The 18,097-nt window shown below is 42.1% G+C and overlaps 1 protein-coding gene across 1 annotated transcript in view; it reads left to right on the forward strand.

Moving 5' to 3' along the window:
* The window catches only part of T265_12937 (hypothetical protein), a gene marked incomplete at both ends in the record, with an annotated part of 55,218 nt that overhangs the window by 35,912 nt on the left and 1,209 nt on the right, over positions 1 to 18,097 (forward strand). Inside the window, 5 exons of the mRNA XM_009166371.1 lie at positions 5,197 to 5,572; positions 7,305 to 7,731; positions 8,805 to 8,876; positions 10,280 to 10,544; positions 14,581 to 14,794. Of these exons, the coding sequence (XP_009164635.1) occupies positions 5,197 to 5,572; positions 7,305 to 7,731; positions 8,805 to 8,876; positions 10,280 to 10,544; positions 14,581 to 14,794 (1,354 nt within the window). The remainder of the gene's footprint in view (positions 1 to 5,196; positions 5,573 to 7,304; positions 7,732 to 8,804; positions 8,877 to 10,279; positions 10,545 to 14,580; positions 14,795 to 18,097) is intronic.

Consider the following 18,097-nt stretch of genomic DNA (forward strand, 5'->3'; position numbering starts at 1 on the left):
GTTTCCGTAAGGACCCCCAGAAAAGTAGGTGGGTTTCGAAACCAGGGCTATGTGAATACAGGTGGGTAAACGACTAAGCAATGGAGACAAGCACTTTGTTTTAACCAGTCCTCAAGTTTTGGTAGGTCACAATGAATCGATAACAATATGTGATAAGCAATGGTAACGAAGATGACTGTTGATCCACAACGACGAACTCACAAATAAACAAATTATTCTTTCAGGTCTTAATCTACCAAGTCCCCGTCAACTGCTCGTTATACAAATGTTTATGCTAGAAGCTATGGCAACACAACAACCGTTGTGTTGACAAGGTCATCCACTCGGGCTTTCATTGCTCTAACGGAAGTACACCCGTTTAATCATGTGTTTGCTGTAAGCTTTCGCTATGAAAGGGTTATGTCCTGGCTTGTGTGGAGTTTGGTCGCTATGTTCAGAAAACAATCGACTCTGTGACTTATTATGTTTAAAAAAGTTCTGGAAAAAAGTAATTTATGCAATTTCGGTTCACAGTTCAGTGCTTGTAGCACATTCAGCTTATTTCTCAACGGCTTCTGGCGGCCTGTTTTTATCACTATAAAATCGACTTAGCATTTATTATTACTATGGGTTAATTGGTACAGCATGTTGTTGAACTTTTCAGATAACAAAGTGAGATAAAAATGTTTTTAGACCGGCTGATTTTAAGCTCGGTTCCATAGTTTGGTGGTTTTCAACCCATACTTTGTAAATGCTTGTTCCGGAACACTCAGATAGAGGTTGCAGAGGTGGTCGAATTTTCTGCACACGGTTTTGGCTCTAAGCTCTAAAGTGTTCTGGAGATGACCGCAAAGCGTCCTTCTTTCAGGAGTTCGTCTGTCTTGTCATAGTTATGAGAAACGGTGATAAGGTAATCATTCCAAAAAAAGACTCTTTAAAGCCAGCCAATTCACTGGATTACCCATAAAAGTGTCACACACAAATCACAATTCGGTGTGCGACTATATCAAAGTGCAAAAAGGTGAAATTATATCACCTTAAGAATGACAGAAAAGTTTTTTTTGTCTGCTCAATATGCCGTATACCTATACTGATTCAACTTCCTCCGTTAAACTTTATTTGACTGACGTAAATCAGAAAGTTGAAAAAAGCTATTCAACCGGTCTGTACTTTTAAAGTGCACTAACAATGCAATAAATCACTACACCTATCCTCTGCCCAGTTAATCATCAATTTCTATAACAAACAAACTCGCTCATTTAATTTATTGCGTAAAAATATCAGTAATCGATGTGGTGGCCAAATAACACCCACAAATCTTTTACTGGATTTATTATTTGGCCTTGTCACTAAAAGAATCCCATTTCCGACAGATATGAGCCACGCGCCGTTCTCATACTCAACCGGAAAGCGTTTCAGCTATTGCTAGGCTCTATTCACAGAGTATCTTGGCCGTTAATTTGCTTATTAAGCTGGTTGAAAATGTTTCGTCCCTCGTCGAGTTAACATCACCAGTGCGTAGTGAGTGGCAGTGCGCCGAGGCTGAAACTGATGATATCACCTTGACTGGGGTTGAATCGTTTGCAACCAACAGCCCTGACTAGCTAGCAAACCAATGGCCGTTATTGCAAACTCAGCTACCAGTTTTCTCTTCAATTACAAACTGTTCTTATGTATTCAAATGGAATGGATTGTAAACGATAATCCCTGGATCAGATGATTCGCGATAGTAGCGGATTTGCAACCTGAAAAACTGAGTTGGCTGAGAACCTTATGGGTCTTGGTTGTACGGCTCTCCGTTGAGCAGTCTCTCATGCTGAGCAGGTCGCCCCTCGTTGATACGATCAAATCTTTGATGCGACTGCATTCGACCGGCCTTTTCAAAGTCGTAAAAGGCAAGTTATGTTTGACTAGCTTAGGCGAGTGTTTAATGAGACGGTCCGTTTTTACACCGTTGACATAGGCCTTGGAAACAAGGTTTACTAGCCTAAACAGGAAGAGAGTTTTGATTCATCTGTGGGATACTCGTGTGCTGCAGACGTTTAGTAATCAAACAAATATGTTAATACTGTATAGTCTCGCTTTATGTACTATAGACAGAAAAAAGCCTCATGTTGACTGATACAGCAGATATCTGACCACCGTTTCAAGCACGTTGTATATCTGTCTAGGATTTTGATGTACCAAGTCCATTATGGTTTTGCTCAGCAAGTGCATGTCCGCCAGCGAGTCGCGTTATTGGGTGGTCAATACTGATCGATTAAGTGACTTTTGCGACCGAAAATCGGTCACGTTTGTTTGGACTGGCCAACTGCATAATCAATACTTACAGAGTATAATGTGAGGACTTGTGGACTTCTGCATTTGTTTAACATGAAACAGCGAAAGAAAGACGAGATGGTAGCTTTTTAAATTATCGAATTAAACATAACAATTAAACTAACCAGAAAGGAATACAAATTAGGAAATGTCAGAAGTAAATATGTGGTTTGCAAGCATTTGAGAGTATATTACGAGTAAGGTCTCTCGTACGACTTTTTCTGTGCTTTTGGTAGTGACCCCTCCTGTGCGAATTGCTCCTGTCAACTTCGAACAAGATTTACCATCACCAAAAACCTAGTTTTGCCTTTCACCTTGGGAGAGAACATTATTCATATGATGATAAATTTGAATTTCCGCACATTGTAGGCAGACTGACTAGAGTTTAATACCCAAGTAATAGGGAAGTGAAGACCGATAATGACAAAGTTCGTTTCAATACCAATCTAATACGATCCACGTCCAGCTTAGCAGACCTTCCAACTCAAAGCAGCCCACTTCCTCGGTGCCATGATTTGTTTCAAGAATTACTTCCAAAGATTATGGGTCACAAACATCTAGGAAGAAAACCTAGTGCACTAGAAATGGGGGTTTCATTTTTGTATGAATTTGTAGGCTTTCCGTCCGGAAGCATACATTGTTTCTTTCTCCAAAAGTACACTGGTAACAGTTTTCCTAACCTAGTCTAATCTTATCGCACTTTTCAACGGGATCCGCTTCTGTTGCGCACGATTTTTGGTCAGGCGTCGGCATTTTTATAAGGACAACTCGTACTGGTAGATTTGAGTAGTCACGTCTACCAACACTGTATGGTGTCATATGACTTGAACCCAAGTGCAGTGTTACACCCAACTGAAGTCGATCTACCAACCTAAAAATGGGTTGATGGGAAGAAATACTGAACTGATTTTCAGGTATCTTGCTGGATCTTTGCTTATTGTACTCGACCAGACAAAATGAACTGTTTTGAAATATTATATAATAAATGCCACAAGCAACTTTGTGCGCTTGGTTAGATCCAAAAGTAACATTGAATTTGCCGCGATACTATTAAAAGCGTCAAGTCTTATGCAAACTGATTGGGGCGTTTTGTAGATTGTCATTTTCAATTTGTCCCCGCTGGGCCTCTACTCATATCTTCATAATTTTCCGCTGGATAGGAAACGTCAGTTTATGGACTGTATCACCTCAGTTCATGGTTCTTTCAACGCTATTTCCACCAAGGCTGAGCTAACACGTCACATTATGTTTTTCACGCTTATCAAATAAGTCTTGACTCCGGAGTTTGCCAGCCTGTGGATTAGTAGTTGGTCTCGCTGTCATACTTGTGAATATTCCGTCCTCGGTAGCCGACCACACACAGTACTGGTGTCACACAGCATTTTAATTCCAGCTATGATCAATAAAGTCACTCTAAACAATTGACTCTTGTGTAGTTTCTTTAGTATTCTATTAGTATTCCATTTCGTCCTTTCATTCTACTGTTGACCCAACATATAGGTGTCCGTTGCTTTGTTCAGTAAATAGGTAATGTCTTGTGGAATTTAATGGGGGATGATTCGTATCAGAGCAGACCAGATACAACTAGGCCATTTCCACTACAGACCTTTCTATCTATCTGTCTTTTCTACAATCTTAAGTCTGTTCGTTATTTCTGTGGGTAGGCAGTCAGCCTCGCCATTCAGACCAGCAAGGCCATTAATCTGTGAGGAAGCATCTGATCCATTCAAAATGTAATGTTGTATGAATTGAAGCACCGGCTTTGGTCTGGGTGAGCACATAATATATGGTAACTTAAAAGAAGATACCTGAATAAGTTCGTTCTTCCAATATTGGGACCGGAAACACGCTGATCCATAAGGAATTGAGATGAACGGACGATCTCCGACGCCCTGGTGATTGCTTAAATCACGTAAGTAGCTCGGAGGAACAATAATCCCACAAGATGAGTGAAACTCCCTTCTGAGAAGTCGGCACTCAAGGAACCGGTCCATATATGACCACGTGATATGGTTTCCTTGGCTGCCGGGTAGGTGACACTCTATCTTGTATTAGTGAGAGCTAACCGCATTGCAGATCAGCCGCTCGTGGCCAAACGGTGGCGTTCAACCACTGGCCGGAATGTTGACGGTTTGGAACTCTTTCAGTTTCTTGAGATGCACATCGCTGATGAATCCTAACAAAGCTGAAAACTACTGTACAGTGCCTCTTAACTTTTCAGCATAGATTGACTTAACTGGCAGAACCAAACTCTGTTGAAAGTTATCGAATTTGGTCGTTAACCTGTTCGATGAGCTGGGCTGTTTGATTGCAAACGTTTCATCACCAATCGAGGTGACATCATCATTGCGTTATTGCGGAGTGTAGTGGTGCGTAGCGGTGGGTCAATGGTTGTGTCTTACATCACCATAAGTCTGACACCCTAGTTAAAACAGACTGGTTTTCCATTGCCAGTTCCCAGAACAACCAACAACAACAAACAACAAAACGGTCCACTTTGGTTCAGATCGGAAGGGTGCTTGTCACATGACTGCAAGTAGTGGGTAGTTTAAAGAAATGTAGACGACGTGTTAGGCGTAAAATTATTTATTTTTTGCTTGGATTAGGTAGCTGCTCCATTTGAGCTTTTAGTGTGGCCAACATTCGCAAAACTACTCATATTCGTATTACTATGCTTCTTTAAACCCTAAGTCCATTTTGCTGTTTTTTGAAAACCATTTCCGCCCCGTCTAATAGACCTTAAAGAACCAGCCAACTGGCCAATCTGAAAAAACCAAGGGACTCTTAGTCTTGCCTGTCATTTATTCCACACAGTAGTTTTCTAGCTGAGCAAATCAAAGTTCAATACTATTTGTCAGCTTCTTTTTTGTGTTGTTATCTTGCACACTATCAATGCAGCTACAGATGCAATGGACGAGAATTCCGATTTGCTTGGCATTGTTATTCGTCCTCGTGAGGGACAGCTGATCTGGCAGTCATCAAGTGCTCGAGTGTTGTCTTGCCACACCCAGGAATCCAAATCCATCTTGAAGATCACTCCTGCTCAGGTGACGGTCGGTGCGCATGAACACTGTTTTGTCACCGTAGCATTCGATCCGATACAAGCGTCCCACCTCCTCATAGCCGATGAACCTCACATCAACGTGTCAGCCTATGCGCTAGGGTACTTGCGTTTGAGCAGACCTTGCAGGAAAGACAAAAACGTGAGGCGTCCACTAACTTTCCTAGCTCCACCCATACGGTTGGATATGACCGCCATGTTGGAAAGACCGAGGTGGGTCAGTGTTGTATGGACACTGAAATTTTGCCAAATAACGCAGTAAATTGTTGCTATCCTTCTGGTTTTCACAGTGCTGTCCCTTATGGGATGTCCATCCGAGATCAGTCTTTTATTGGAAGCCACTTTTAGGAACTTTATGGTTCGTATTTTCATGCTGAGTAGCAAATACTTTTTAAGTGAATAGACATAGTTAAGACGGTTTTCTCCACTAAAAATGGCGCCTCTACTTGTGCATCTGCAGGCCAAACGACCCCGCCGTTTTGAACCGACAGACTGCGTCAATATGTTGAGTAGATAGCAAAAAGCATGTGGAATCTTTGGTGAACGTCTTCATAAAATTTGATGTTCTCGACCGCGATGCTGTAAACTACAAACTGTACTTAGTGTTCATCGATTCTGTTGAAACCACAAATGACAACAAGCTTTGTCATTTGAAACGCCTAAAGTAAACACTGGGATAAACTCCAGGAAAAGTGCGTATGATGGCTGTTTTTCATCCCATTCCTGCTAAACTTTCACGTTGGTTTACTTTAGTTGACCAATAAGTCGGTGAAATCAAACACGACGTGTCTACAACGGAGATCGGGGTTCATAGAATGTTGAGGCTAAGAGTATACACATCGAACCCGGACAGCAGGTGGACGGATCACGCTAATTATTGGATCATGCCACCTAATAAATACCGATCACAATAAAATGCGTTTTGGACCACCTTTCGATAGGACAAACTACTCTAAAAGTGCCACTGAAAAAATCAGTAAACCATCAGGTCTCCTCTTGATGAGCATGAAATTCAGAAACAATCCCAACAAAATTGAACGCACGTATTAAATCAGGGGAATCCAATAGCCCACAATCTTTAAGTCTACATATCGGTTAATTAGCATTGGCCTTAGCGAATATACACTCATTTGCAAACTAATTTGATTTTTTCGAGAGACTCACCTGGAACCCAGCTGAACCTCTCGTTTATGATGTTCCCAGGCAACTGAATGTGCTGTCGACGGATTTTCAGCAACCTTATGAGTAGTACATCACAAAGGTATAGCATTGGCCTTGTTCACAGTGAAGCCGGGTTTTCAGGATCACGTTCGCATGCTTGCTGGGAGGCGGGACCCATCACTGACCTTGAGCACGACCAGGCTGTTTGTGGCCTGAATAATGCCGAAAGTGTGGATAGCTTCGAGCAACCTGATGAAGAACAGCACCCGAAGAAAACTATTGATCATGGTCATAGAATAACTTATGAAACCTGAAGCCCAGCAGTTTCGTGGCTTCACATTTTGCAAAATTTGGGAAGGTTCATGACGTGTTGCCCTACAATTCCGTGGGAGTTTTCCATCTATTCTTTGAGAATATTTGAAGGATTTATTCGCTTCAAAGAATGTGAGTTTGTAGCGTTCTTATCTAACACAAAACATAGTCCACGAATTGTGTTCGAGATTGTTAAATAGCTGGCACACTAACTTGTGTGGGATCCACGGTTCATTGGTTTTCTCATAGGCCAGCACCCGCCGCAGCACACAGTACTGATAAATGTGGATCCTTTTCTCAGAAGCCGATTTTTGTCTTATTTTGTCTATTTGATACCAACAACGAAATAGGAAAAATCCAACTCGTCAATCAACTCTTAAAATCTGTTGAAAGGTTGTTTGTGTAGGAAACGAAGAGGCAAAAACATTAGCATATGTCAGATCCTATAGATTCTTCTCTCTTGTTCTTATAGACTCGTGTTTGATTGGGAGGACGAAGACATCCAAGCGTCGGCAAACGATGACATTCAGCCACAGTATGTAACTTTCCATGTGAACGTTGGGGATATTCTGACCCGAGATTTGAATAACTTTGTCAATGGGATGAGGCGTTTAAATTTCGTCAGGCAGAATGTATCTCCCCACCCTTCACCAGAGATGTCGGGAGTAGCAAAAAACGATAGTTTCTATGCACGGGACAATGTGATTTTCTCCCGTCCAGTTCGGATTCGTAGCCTGAACCAAGCACCCGTCCATGTTCAACTTCACGTTAGCACATCTGAAACCAAAATGTTTGGATTCATTCTGAATGACGAAAAGAAAACGCTGTCCAAAACAGAACTGAAGTCGAAATTGAGGAGAGCCCTGAAGTTTGTTCTGCAGCCACATCTCACGAAGCGGGTGAGTCATTGCTTTGATCACCTCCTCCCTCGAGACTTTAATGGTAAGGCTTTTAGGGGTTAGGCGTACTGAGTAGCTCAGGCCCATCAGGCAGTAATCGGGAAGATCACATTTGCCGGCAGTGTATGCAATGCACAAATTTTCCCTTGTTACTATTTCGAGCAGCAATGACTCGACAGGGGATTACAAACTGTTTATTGTTTACTGATCCAACGGTGGTGACATTTACGCGAATATTTCTCTACCAATCCAGGTATCAGTATAAATTTGTTCATTTTAGGCTTCAGTAAAAGAACGAGGCATGGATGGGACTCATTAGCCACACAACGCTCTTAGCTGCAAAACCTTTACGAGTGGAGTAAAACCTTTTGCGCCAAAATGTTGCATTTTGTTGCATATGTGCTCAAACCAAAAACCATCTTAATATACATTCATATTTTTGCAGCTCACCAAATTACATTGTCCACTGAAGCAATCATAACTCTGGCGGAAGGTCTGGTGAAATAATTTCCCAGGATCGCTGAGACCCCGGGACACCTAAATGGGGCTAAAAATTGTGGACTGGTATTCTGAACTCATTTGCGAGATTGCTTTGGTCCGTCAGGGACACGTCATAGCTTTCGAAGATTCAGTTTCCATTGCGCGAATGCTGAGCGCCAGCATGGACACTACAGATTGTTCAAGTGAAAGTAAACCACACTGTTGAGCACACGAAATGTAGACACTCATAGAGGGAGTCCGATTTCAAGCTTTTCAAATCATCCGCGAGATGCATGTTGTTGACTGTACCCAGTGAGAATTAGACAGCTATACAGTGTTTTTGTCGGCTTTCATCCAAGGTTGAACTGACTGCATATGGGCAAAGTTGCCTTGAACTGATCAGACACAGTTGCGGAAATACTGTTTAATTAAAGTGGAAGTAACGTCATACCGAAAGAATCAGCCGTTGCAAGTCGCATCGAATATGCTTAATTTTACGGAGCCTCCATTCCAGTCATTGGCATTATCCTCCATCTGTAAGGTTGCTACATAATAATCATACTGTCGTAATGTTTTTTTTTCATTCTGACTAGGTAAACGTGGTTTTCGTGTTGTCTTCTGAGGACATTTGTCCGCTAATTGGAAAGTGTGAACAGAAGTGGGAGGTAAGAACCAATGCTTCCTTGCTAAATGGGCAGAAACTCGAAAATTATGGTTAGATACTTTGGTCTATCCGAAGTACTCACTGTCAAAACTTTTAACCAGCATGATATTTACTATGCATAATGTTCCACTTTATTACATCAAGTGATTTATACGTATGCGGACAAGCACAAAACTTGTACGGACGATACTCTTATGCTATCGCACAGTACGTCAGTTGCTTCCGGAAAGAGTAACTTATTATGTACCCCGAATTTTGTTACCATTGTCTACGTCTAATAAGTGTACTCGTGATATGGATTTAAACAAAGATTTGGGAGCGCTTGGTCGAAAAGTAATCTGGCCGCATAATGCGCACATTAAATATACATTCGTCCAATATGTTCATGAGCTGCTCAAACAGCTCTGTAAAACTTAACATGAAGGAAATTCCATAGCTATGTAGATTTATTAACAGACAGCTTGAAATAGCAGGTATCCAATCAGGCTTATTTTTCACTTCCAGTGTTCTTTTGTTATCTAAAATAGTCTTTTAGAATAATATACAAAGGTGTGGAAATTATTTCGATGGGGCTAACCATGACTTTAGAACTGTACATATATGTCCATCCTTCGGGCTAGTTTCCTTGAGTTTATACTGCGTGAACAGCCTTTACCAAACTCCACACGCGGCTCCGCGTTAACCTCATCAGGCACCACCTGCTCTCCAAAGGACATGGCAGAAGAACCCAGAAACGAATGCCAGCCAACCATTTCAGACATCAGAAGGTAAGGTGTATCAACTATTCTTGGATGTATCAATTCAATTCAGTTCAATTTATCAGCTATAAAGCCTGTGCCATAGGCACAGTGGTTCTAGCTGCTACAGTTTCGACCACCGGAAAACATACAGCCAAGCTTTGGATGAAAGTAATGAATTCTGGCCTTTCCTTTCGGAATCAGGTTCCCCAGGTAACGCATACTGTTCCCCTCTTGTTGACACTGTCTAAAAAATCGGAGGTGATTCGCGACGCCTTAAGATAAAATTATTATTTCCCTTTCTTCACGATCACTGCACGGGGATCAGGTAAGACACTCATAACCCGTGCTGTTCTTGATCACCTGATGACTGTTCTTTTTGATAATTAAGTAGATGGCAAAATATCATTGCAAAGCAGAAGTTACTCGTTTCTAAAGCCGTGCGACTCGACTGCTCTTCTGGCTACTAGATAATTGGCTCTAGTAGCACTTTATATTCCTAGTTTACGTCTAAATTTTAGAAGGTAAATGACCTCGAAGATTGACTAATTATAAATCGCATCTCTGTTAGAACCTAGTCGAAATTCTTTGAATTTGGGTCGAACTTCCACACCTTAGAAGGAAAACAGAAAGGCCCTTGACCTATGATCGTTATCCTCCTTTTTAGGATGACCGTTTTGTAAAGCATGGAAGTATTCTGGTTGTTGCCAGCCCTACGGATTCTGGCGCTCCAAACTCCGAATTTTGCGTTCGGTATGAGGTACTTCTTGAGGCGAAAATTTTCCGTCCACAGCTACAGCTGTATCCGGATGAATTACTGGACTTTGGAACAATGTGTGTCGGTGATACTAGAAACAGAGAGATACGTATCATCAACCAAACTCAAATGAATGCTTGCTGGTTTCTTTCCCCCCAGAACGCTTCAGAATCTGGTACGTTTCAAAAATTTCATCGGTTTTACACGTGTCCAACTGTGAATTCTCCAGTTATATAAGAGGCATCAAAAGTTAGACTTGAGACCTATAGTGAGTTTGGACTAAATTAAAGTTGTATTCCCAAAAGGTTCACATTCAGAGTCTACTTGAATTGACTTGCGTTGCATTCGCTTCCGTTTGAACTTCCTGAACATTTGTAGTACAATCGGCAGACATCAGATAGACTCGTGCTTGTGACGATGCCTATCTTATCAACTCCTTTCATTGTGCTTTTCAGCTCAAACGGCACAAGGGTTCAACTGATTACCGGATTCTAAAGTCGCTTAGTTTACTGTGTCTCTGTCCCGACAATTCATTGTCATTTGTTGTCCAAGGCGTTCAATGGGACAGTATTCTTACTCGCGTGAATTTGTTTTTAGTCCTGATGAGAAAATATTGGTCCAAGATTGCAACAAGTTTGGCAGTCTTTGTAATGTACTACTCATAAGGTTGCTGAAAATCCGTCATGGCTTTTCCTTTGTAATGTACTACTCATAAGGTTGCTGAAAATCCGTCGATGGCTTTTCAGCAACCTTATGAGTAGCACATTACATAGATATACATGTATCGCGATATCTCGAATATCGTAGTAACTGAATCATAAGACGGCCTGGTGCAGCACATTCAGTTGCCTGAGAACATCACAAATGAGAGATTCAGCTGGTTCCAGGTGAATCTCTCGAAAAACCAAATTAGTTTGCAAATGAGTGTATATTCGCTAAGTTTGGTAGTCCTTTACACAAACAACACTGGATGCTTTATGGGGAAGAGTGCATCAGCACAGTACATCTATGCTGGTTAGTTATTTTCAAAATTTTCCATATCCCTTTCCTCTCTCTAACTGACTTGGCGCGGTGGCCCTTAGAAACTGTGAATGACAGAGCTGGACAGCGAGGGCGTTCAAAAAGTCTAGTCACAAAATCATACCTTTATATACCATACTTGAGTTCAAACGGATTTTGCTCAATTAGCGCTTGATATCATGTCACTCACCTTCGAAACTGTTTGGGATATTCTTACGATTGTCGGTTGTAACATGCAGATTTTACAAGCAAGCTTTCTTAATGTAGAGTCTTCTCTCAGTACTTAAACCCAACTAGCTGAACTTTGTGCACCTTGGTAACTGTGACGGGCAAATCCAACGTGTTCTAGGCTTCCATCTCCTGATTAGATGATATGAATGCGTCCCGAAGGCAGTAGAGATCATACCTGAAGTGAGTGTACTCACTGAACTTGTTCTTTAATAAAACTCATTCAAGCGGCATAGAGCGATTGGACACGATTATTAGTTAGCCGTCGAAGAATGCGTCCTCAAACGAGCTAGTGCACATGCTGAGTAGAAATTCAGCTGACCTTTCTTCGTCAGAACAGTAGTTGGCCAATTCCGAAACAACTGACTGAAGCTAGATTGAAAAGACCAAATGATGAATGTCTCTCACGAAAATATTACTGAGAACACAATTAGTCTATGCTAAACACATACACTACATCCAACATTTGTACGTTTTTCCGCCTTATTCCAAAAAGATTGGTCAGAAAGTTCATTACACTTAGACCCAAACACCTCAGCAACAGACCATCCGCATGCGACTTAGTTTTACATCGTCACACCAACCCAGTGCAGTCAGCAGTGAATTTCGCTCAAGATCAAGAACGGGCTAATCAGAATCCAGGTTACAGCGCAAAGGCTGCTCTTTGTAGACTATATAAACGCAGGCACGAAGAGAGGAACTACCCAACCAACAGCGCACTGAAGATGTCTCCTCGAATGGTGACGAAACGTTTGCAAATCAATTACCAAGCTCGGCGAACAGATCAACAGCCACCTGATTAATTACCAACCAATACACCCGAGCTACCAATATTCCAGAACATTACCCTGAACTTCTCTGTTGATAACTCTGTGTCTTTGGGAAAAAAGTTAGTGTCTGGTGCACTATGATTTCACGCTCATCGGAAACCGCTGACTTGGATTTGTTTCGTTGTGCTGAGCTGTGACCAGTGATTTAGGTCTCATTGGTCGTGTAACCGACACTCAACACTGTTCGGAAACAAAAGAGAACAAAACAGGAGCAGTTGCGGTGCTGAGGTTGGGTTCGAACTACGGACCTCCCTGTCCGTAGACTGGTACCTTAACCACTGAGCTATCTCGAGCCCCTGAAACATCTTGTGCTTTGTTTTCGGAAGCTGAAAATAGAGTTACCTACCTGGGTGAGAACGGGCTAGCTTTTGGCTTTTATGGTCTTGCAGAGAAACAATGGGGATGATGCGATGAGTGTTTATCGTCGCGGCTACAGTCAATGTTATTCGGTTTGTTCAAATGAATGAAACCAAATTCAACATTGTCCCAAACTGGTCGAGTACTGAATGGTTCAGCCGTGTTATAGACTTAGCAATGGTCCAGGGAATAGAATTCATCTTTGGGCAGTATTTTCTTTCACTTTCAGGGGATGATCCCGTGATTTTTGTTGCATGTGCAATCCTTCAGGAACGCGAGAATCTAGTTGAAAAAAAACCACATGTATGCTGGAAGACGCAAGACAGTATCAAGTCTGCAATGAGTTATTTTTGACTGCTTTAGTGTGGCTGTCGCCTATCCGTTATCGTAAACGTGTCCACATTCACCATCAGCTGACTATCCTGCCCTTCGAACGCAACAGATTTCGTGGTCGGAGTACGCGGTCTTCCGCGAAAACGGATTGGTTAGTCCTACCGGTGGAACTACGTAGGAGTGACAGCTACGCACAGGATATTCGCGCTATCATCCAATCAGACAAGAGATTATGTCCAACTTTCGGGGTCGATACAGCTATCATTCACTGTGCACGTTCGGACCAGACACTACCGTAAATTACTTGTGGTGGCTGCTAGCTGTGGACCTACCAACAGGGTTTTAAAGATATCCTATTTTTTCGGAGGAGTTTGAAAAATAATCAGCAGATTGGTTGTTGGGCTGAATTTCGCTTTCGACTCCTTAACGCCAGTCCACCATCAGAGTGAAATTACCTCCACAGTACGTATGAATGACTGGCATCCGCATCAAATTTCCGCCTCAGCAGTAGTCAGGACATTGCACGCCTTAACTCAGTAAGAAACCGCAGGTGGTTTGCGCGGAGCCGAGCGTGGCACCGATTTAAGCCTGGCGTGATAAGAGTGGCGGATGAACATGCAGAAGCTGCACATGCCCTTAGCCGGTCTACACATGAGAGTATCGCAATCGGCACTGGCATCAGTTACCTGTCTGTTATCCAGGTACCTAAGTCATGCGTTAATTACTCGAGGCTTCAGCCTTAAATAACATGTGAGTGTAATCGACAGCCGCCCATTTCACACGGTCAATGTGGTTATGAACAAACTGGCGGTATCCATTAACCCTGCAATTATTGCTGTTATTATCCTTAGGATGACAATGTCGAGTAGCAGTATTTGCTGGTGTCAGTTCATCGATGAAAGACGCTTTCCCCCGTTCGCTTTAGTGTGGGCAGGGCAATCGGTACCAGCACCGTAGTCTGAAATGATTTAGCTTCCCCACTATTTTATTGCATAAGTACGATCAGACCAAAAAGGGACACGAAAATCGATGCTGTCAGGAGGACATGGCAATCGAAGATCTAGAGTTCGATCCAACCCACGAACTCAAGGATCAGCCGATGTCATTTATAACACAAGACGTCGGAGCAAAGCTTCAGTTGACGCAAAACGGAATCGTAATGCGTCTTTGAGTGTGTAAGCACAGGTTCAACTTTTCCAGGGCCACATAATTCTTAGCGGACCCAAGGCTCACGGTGTATTTTTCTCTGAATCATCGACGCGCATATGAAATTGTACAATGCTGGTCGGTCTCTACAGGTTCTTCCCGTGGGTTTTCAGTTGGACTGTATTCTGTTTGTGAATTATAAGGGACTATACATTCTAACTAATCGATTTTCATCAATTATACATTGCCAAATTGAAAATCTGGTGCATCTTTGTGACTTTTGCACCACTGGTATAGATGAACAATGCTACAATATTGAAAACGGCGCTACCGTAGAGAGCATTTCGCGGGAGGCTGTACCCGGATCACGCAGCACAGAACTTTCACATAAAGCGGATACACACTACGGCGGTGCGTGTTTCTTTCCTTCGTCAACATCTGGTCTGCTTGGTCCAATTACGTGCGACAAAACGGAGCACGTTGCATCGGTCATCGTTGGATTTAGACCGAAGTAAGTATGAAGAGAAACAGCAACGTCAGGTTTTTCAATTAAGTAAAGATGTGTTAATCTCAGTAACCGAGTCAAGACGTGTGGCGTACTGGAATGCACGGCATTTAAGTTTCAACTGTCATTTTGGTAATTCATAGTAATTTGCAGGTACTTAAGACAATACCTAAAGGAATCAAGGCAAACTGCTTATTTACGTGGGTACTGAGTAAAGTTTACACACCAGAATAAGTATAAGAAACTCTGCATCCCTTCGATACGCAGTATCCGGTGGATGGTTCGTTTTCAATTAACTGTCACACCAGAATAAGTATAAGAAACTCTGCATCCCTTCGATACGCAGTATCCGGTGGATGGGTCAGTGTACAATTGACTGTTTGGATTAACAAACTCAGCCAAGTTTCCGGCAATTAGTATGAGATGCACGCGTTGCAGTTACATACTTCCGATATAGTCCCGTCAGACAAACACACCGATATCCCTTCCCAATGACTTCAGTTAATAAAGTCGCTCTACACACTGTAGAGGCAAGCAAGGCTCAGTATTACAGACATTTTGAGCCACTGACATAGGATCGGTTGGTGGCTTCAGTAATTGCAAGTACATTCTGTCGGACGGCCGTGAAATGACTTGATGGCACTCGATAGATCATGCTGAACTATTCAACCAGCTTAATCCAGTGACCAGTATCGATCCGGTAAGCAGAGTCGCACTAGTCACGTGATCCGCTTATCAGAACGTTTGCAACACAATACAGGTTAAACCGTCCTTATGGACAGACACCGTATCGTACGCCCCATATAATTTGCAGAACACCGGCAAACAAAAGCAGGGATAAAATAAGTTGATTTTTGGACGGACACCTTATGCTTCAAGCTATTGTCGGGCATTCGAAATTTGCCGAAGTGCGTCCTTTATTGCACAGAATTAAGTGTTCTGTTGAGAGTATTGGTCAGCCAACCAGTAAGCAATTTAGAGGCTTTATAACTTATATAGGGAAATTAGTCGTGTGTAGGCTTTTCTACTTGGCGGTTGCGTTGTATCACACAGTTGTTTGGTCGTCTTCCGCATCGCAGCACGAATTTCTCCCGGTAGCCATCCTCCATTATGGTCTTTTGAAACAGGGTGCAGTTCTCCATCCAACCTGTCTTTGGTACAGGTTCTACGGCCAGGTTACGTCCCGGTTATACTTCAAAGCGACAAAACTGTTGAATTTTGTATACCGGCTGGGCCTTCCCGTTTTAGGGCATGAGTTACATCCAGGAAAAAATAACTACCGTCGGTGTCCTCTTCAGTGGTAGGACACAATATCAAATGCGTATGAATAATGTAGAGCCTAGCTTTTGTATAATGAAAACTCCAAGGTATTTGGGGTGAACTAGCCCTTGGCTTAGTCGTGAACTTGTTGGCTGAAACTAGTCCAGATGGACGACGAATGTCACCTTCGTCTGCATGCATAAAAATAAGTTGTGAATGGTAATTTCATGTTGGACGTACAAAGTGAGAGTAGATAGTTAAACGGATAGAAGAATGAGTAGGATAAAGCCTGATGAGTTCATAAAAACTCGTAAATACTCAACTCTGATTAAATAAACACGTGTAACAATCCACGTGGCATCATGAGGGCACAGTTTCATGCCCACCACTAAGATACTCCAAACGTTGAGTTAAGACTTACTTTGAGAGAAAGAATCGACCACAAGACTGAACATTCAGTGTGAAAATGAACCAACAGTAAAGTGTTGCTGGGACTCATTTGTTCACGTCCGTACCATACCGAGATCGAGTTTATTGTAATCTATTGATTTATTTTATGGGATGCAACGGACGCCGTTTTTGTACGTTCATTCGTCTTGGTTATACCCATGCCTAATTTATCATTTTTAGTAATTCAACTGGAAATAATCATTCGTATGTCAGTATGCCGACAGCAAAATTTACTTTTCTAAAAGTTTACGCAAAAGACTGATAGTATTCCATATTCTTCTTAACTCTATAGTTGTAATACAGGGTATAAACTCATCGATGAATGACGGATACTAAAGTGACCATATATACTTCGGATACCCTTCAACACCATTTCTTGCAGTTGGGCTTCTTGAGGGTGGAACTTTTATACGCGATTATTCTGTCCGGTAATCACGACTGAATAGCTGCTTTGGTTCTTTGACAAGCCTTTCAACCATTTTTGTAGATTTTACAACGGCACATGCATCGATAAAATTGCTTTTGCACTCCCAGTGAGTAAAAGGATCAGCATAAATGAAACCCGAAAAAATTCCGCTGTTTTAGGAAATTAAATGGTCTCTGTTCGCTAGGTGCAAAATACTCAAAATTGTTTGATAATGTAACAATACTATGATATAGGTATAATATGATAATACAAGCATCATTCTGTCACTCTGACGAGCGCAATGAGACCTCGGGACTCGGACCCAAACTGTCCATCTAACAGAAATTCCAGGTGAGAATCGGGGAAAAATGCTTCAGGTTTGTCGGTAGAATGAAAAGTTGTTGCAAGTTAGCAAGTCTATCGAAGGCTGTAATCAGCAAGTAAAGAAACATGCGAGCAATTGTGCTTGATTCAACAGTACCCAGATGAAACAGGTGCCTCGACTGGATGATGCCCGTAAATCAACAGTGACTCTGTGTTTTCAGCCTCTTCCCTTTTCTCCATTGTCCATCGCCCATTTGGACGTGATTGTCCATGAATACGGTTGGGCAATGGAGAAAATAACCTAAACTATTTGTCCACGGATCGATGGTCCGACAAACAGGCACGTTGTCTTTCTGGAGGATAACTAAGTCGACATAAGAACTGGAAAAATTGGAAAAAATCTGACCACCGAAGACACTAAAACTATGTGTGATTTTGCTATGAGAAACTCAGGTGTTCGGCGTATCCAACGGAGTTTGGTGCTTCAGATCAGCAGTCGAAAAGATTATGAAGCATCCCCATGCCTGGTCGTCAAAAACTCAAATCAAAATTTCATAGAGATCAACGAATTTGCTGGGCTAGTGATAAATTTTTCTGGGAACGGCAGTAACACATCAGTATCATCTCGGACGATAAAGAACTTTTTATCGGCTTTTCGGACTTAAGGGTACAAGTGAGAAAGCAGCATAGTCAGGAGAATTAGGGATTTCCTGGTTTAATGTCATTTGCATACCACTTACCTAAGAAGGAAGTCATCACTTCATTCCTATTGTACTTCGTTGTGATTCGCGTTGCAGGATGGGGTCCGCGCGATCCTCCCTATGTGTAGCTGGAGATGCTACAAGTTATAACTTATGACAGCTTTGTCA

The sequence above is a fragment of the Opisthorchis viverrini genome, assembly GCF_000715545.1.
Source record: "Opisthorchis viverrini unplaced genomic scaffold opera_v5_25, whole genome shotgun sequence".
Lineage (NCBI taxonomy): Eukaryota > Metazoa > Platyhelminthes > Trematoda > Opisthorchiida > Opisthorchiidae > Opisthorchis > Opisthorchis viverrini.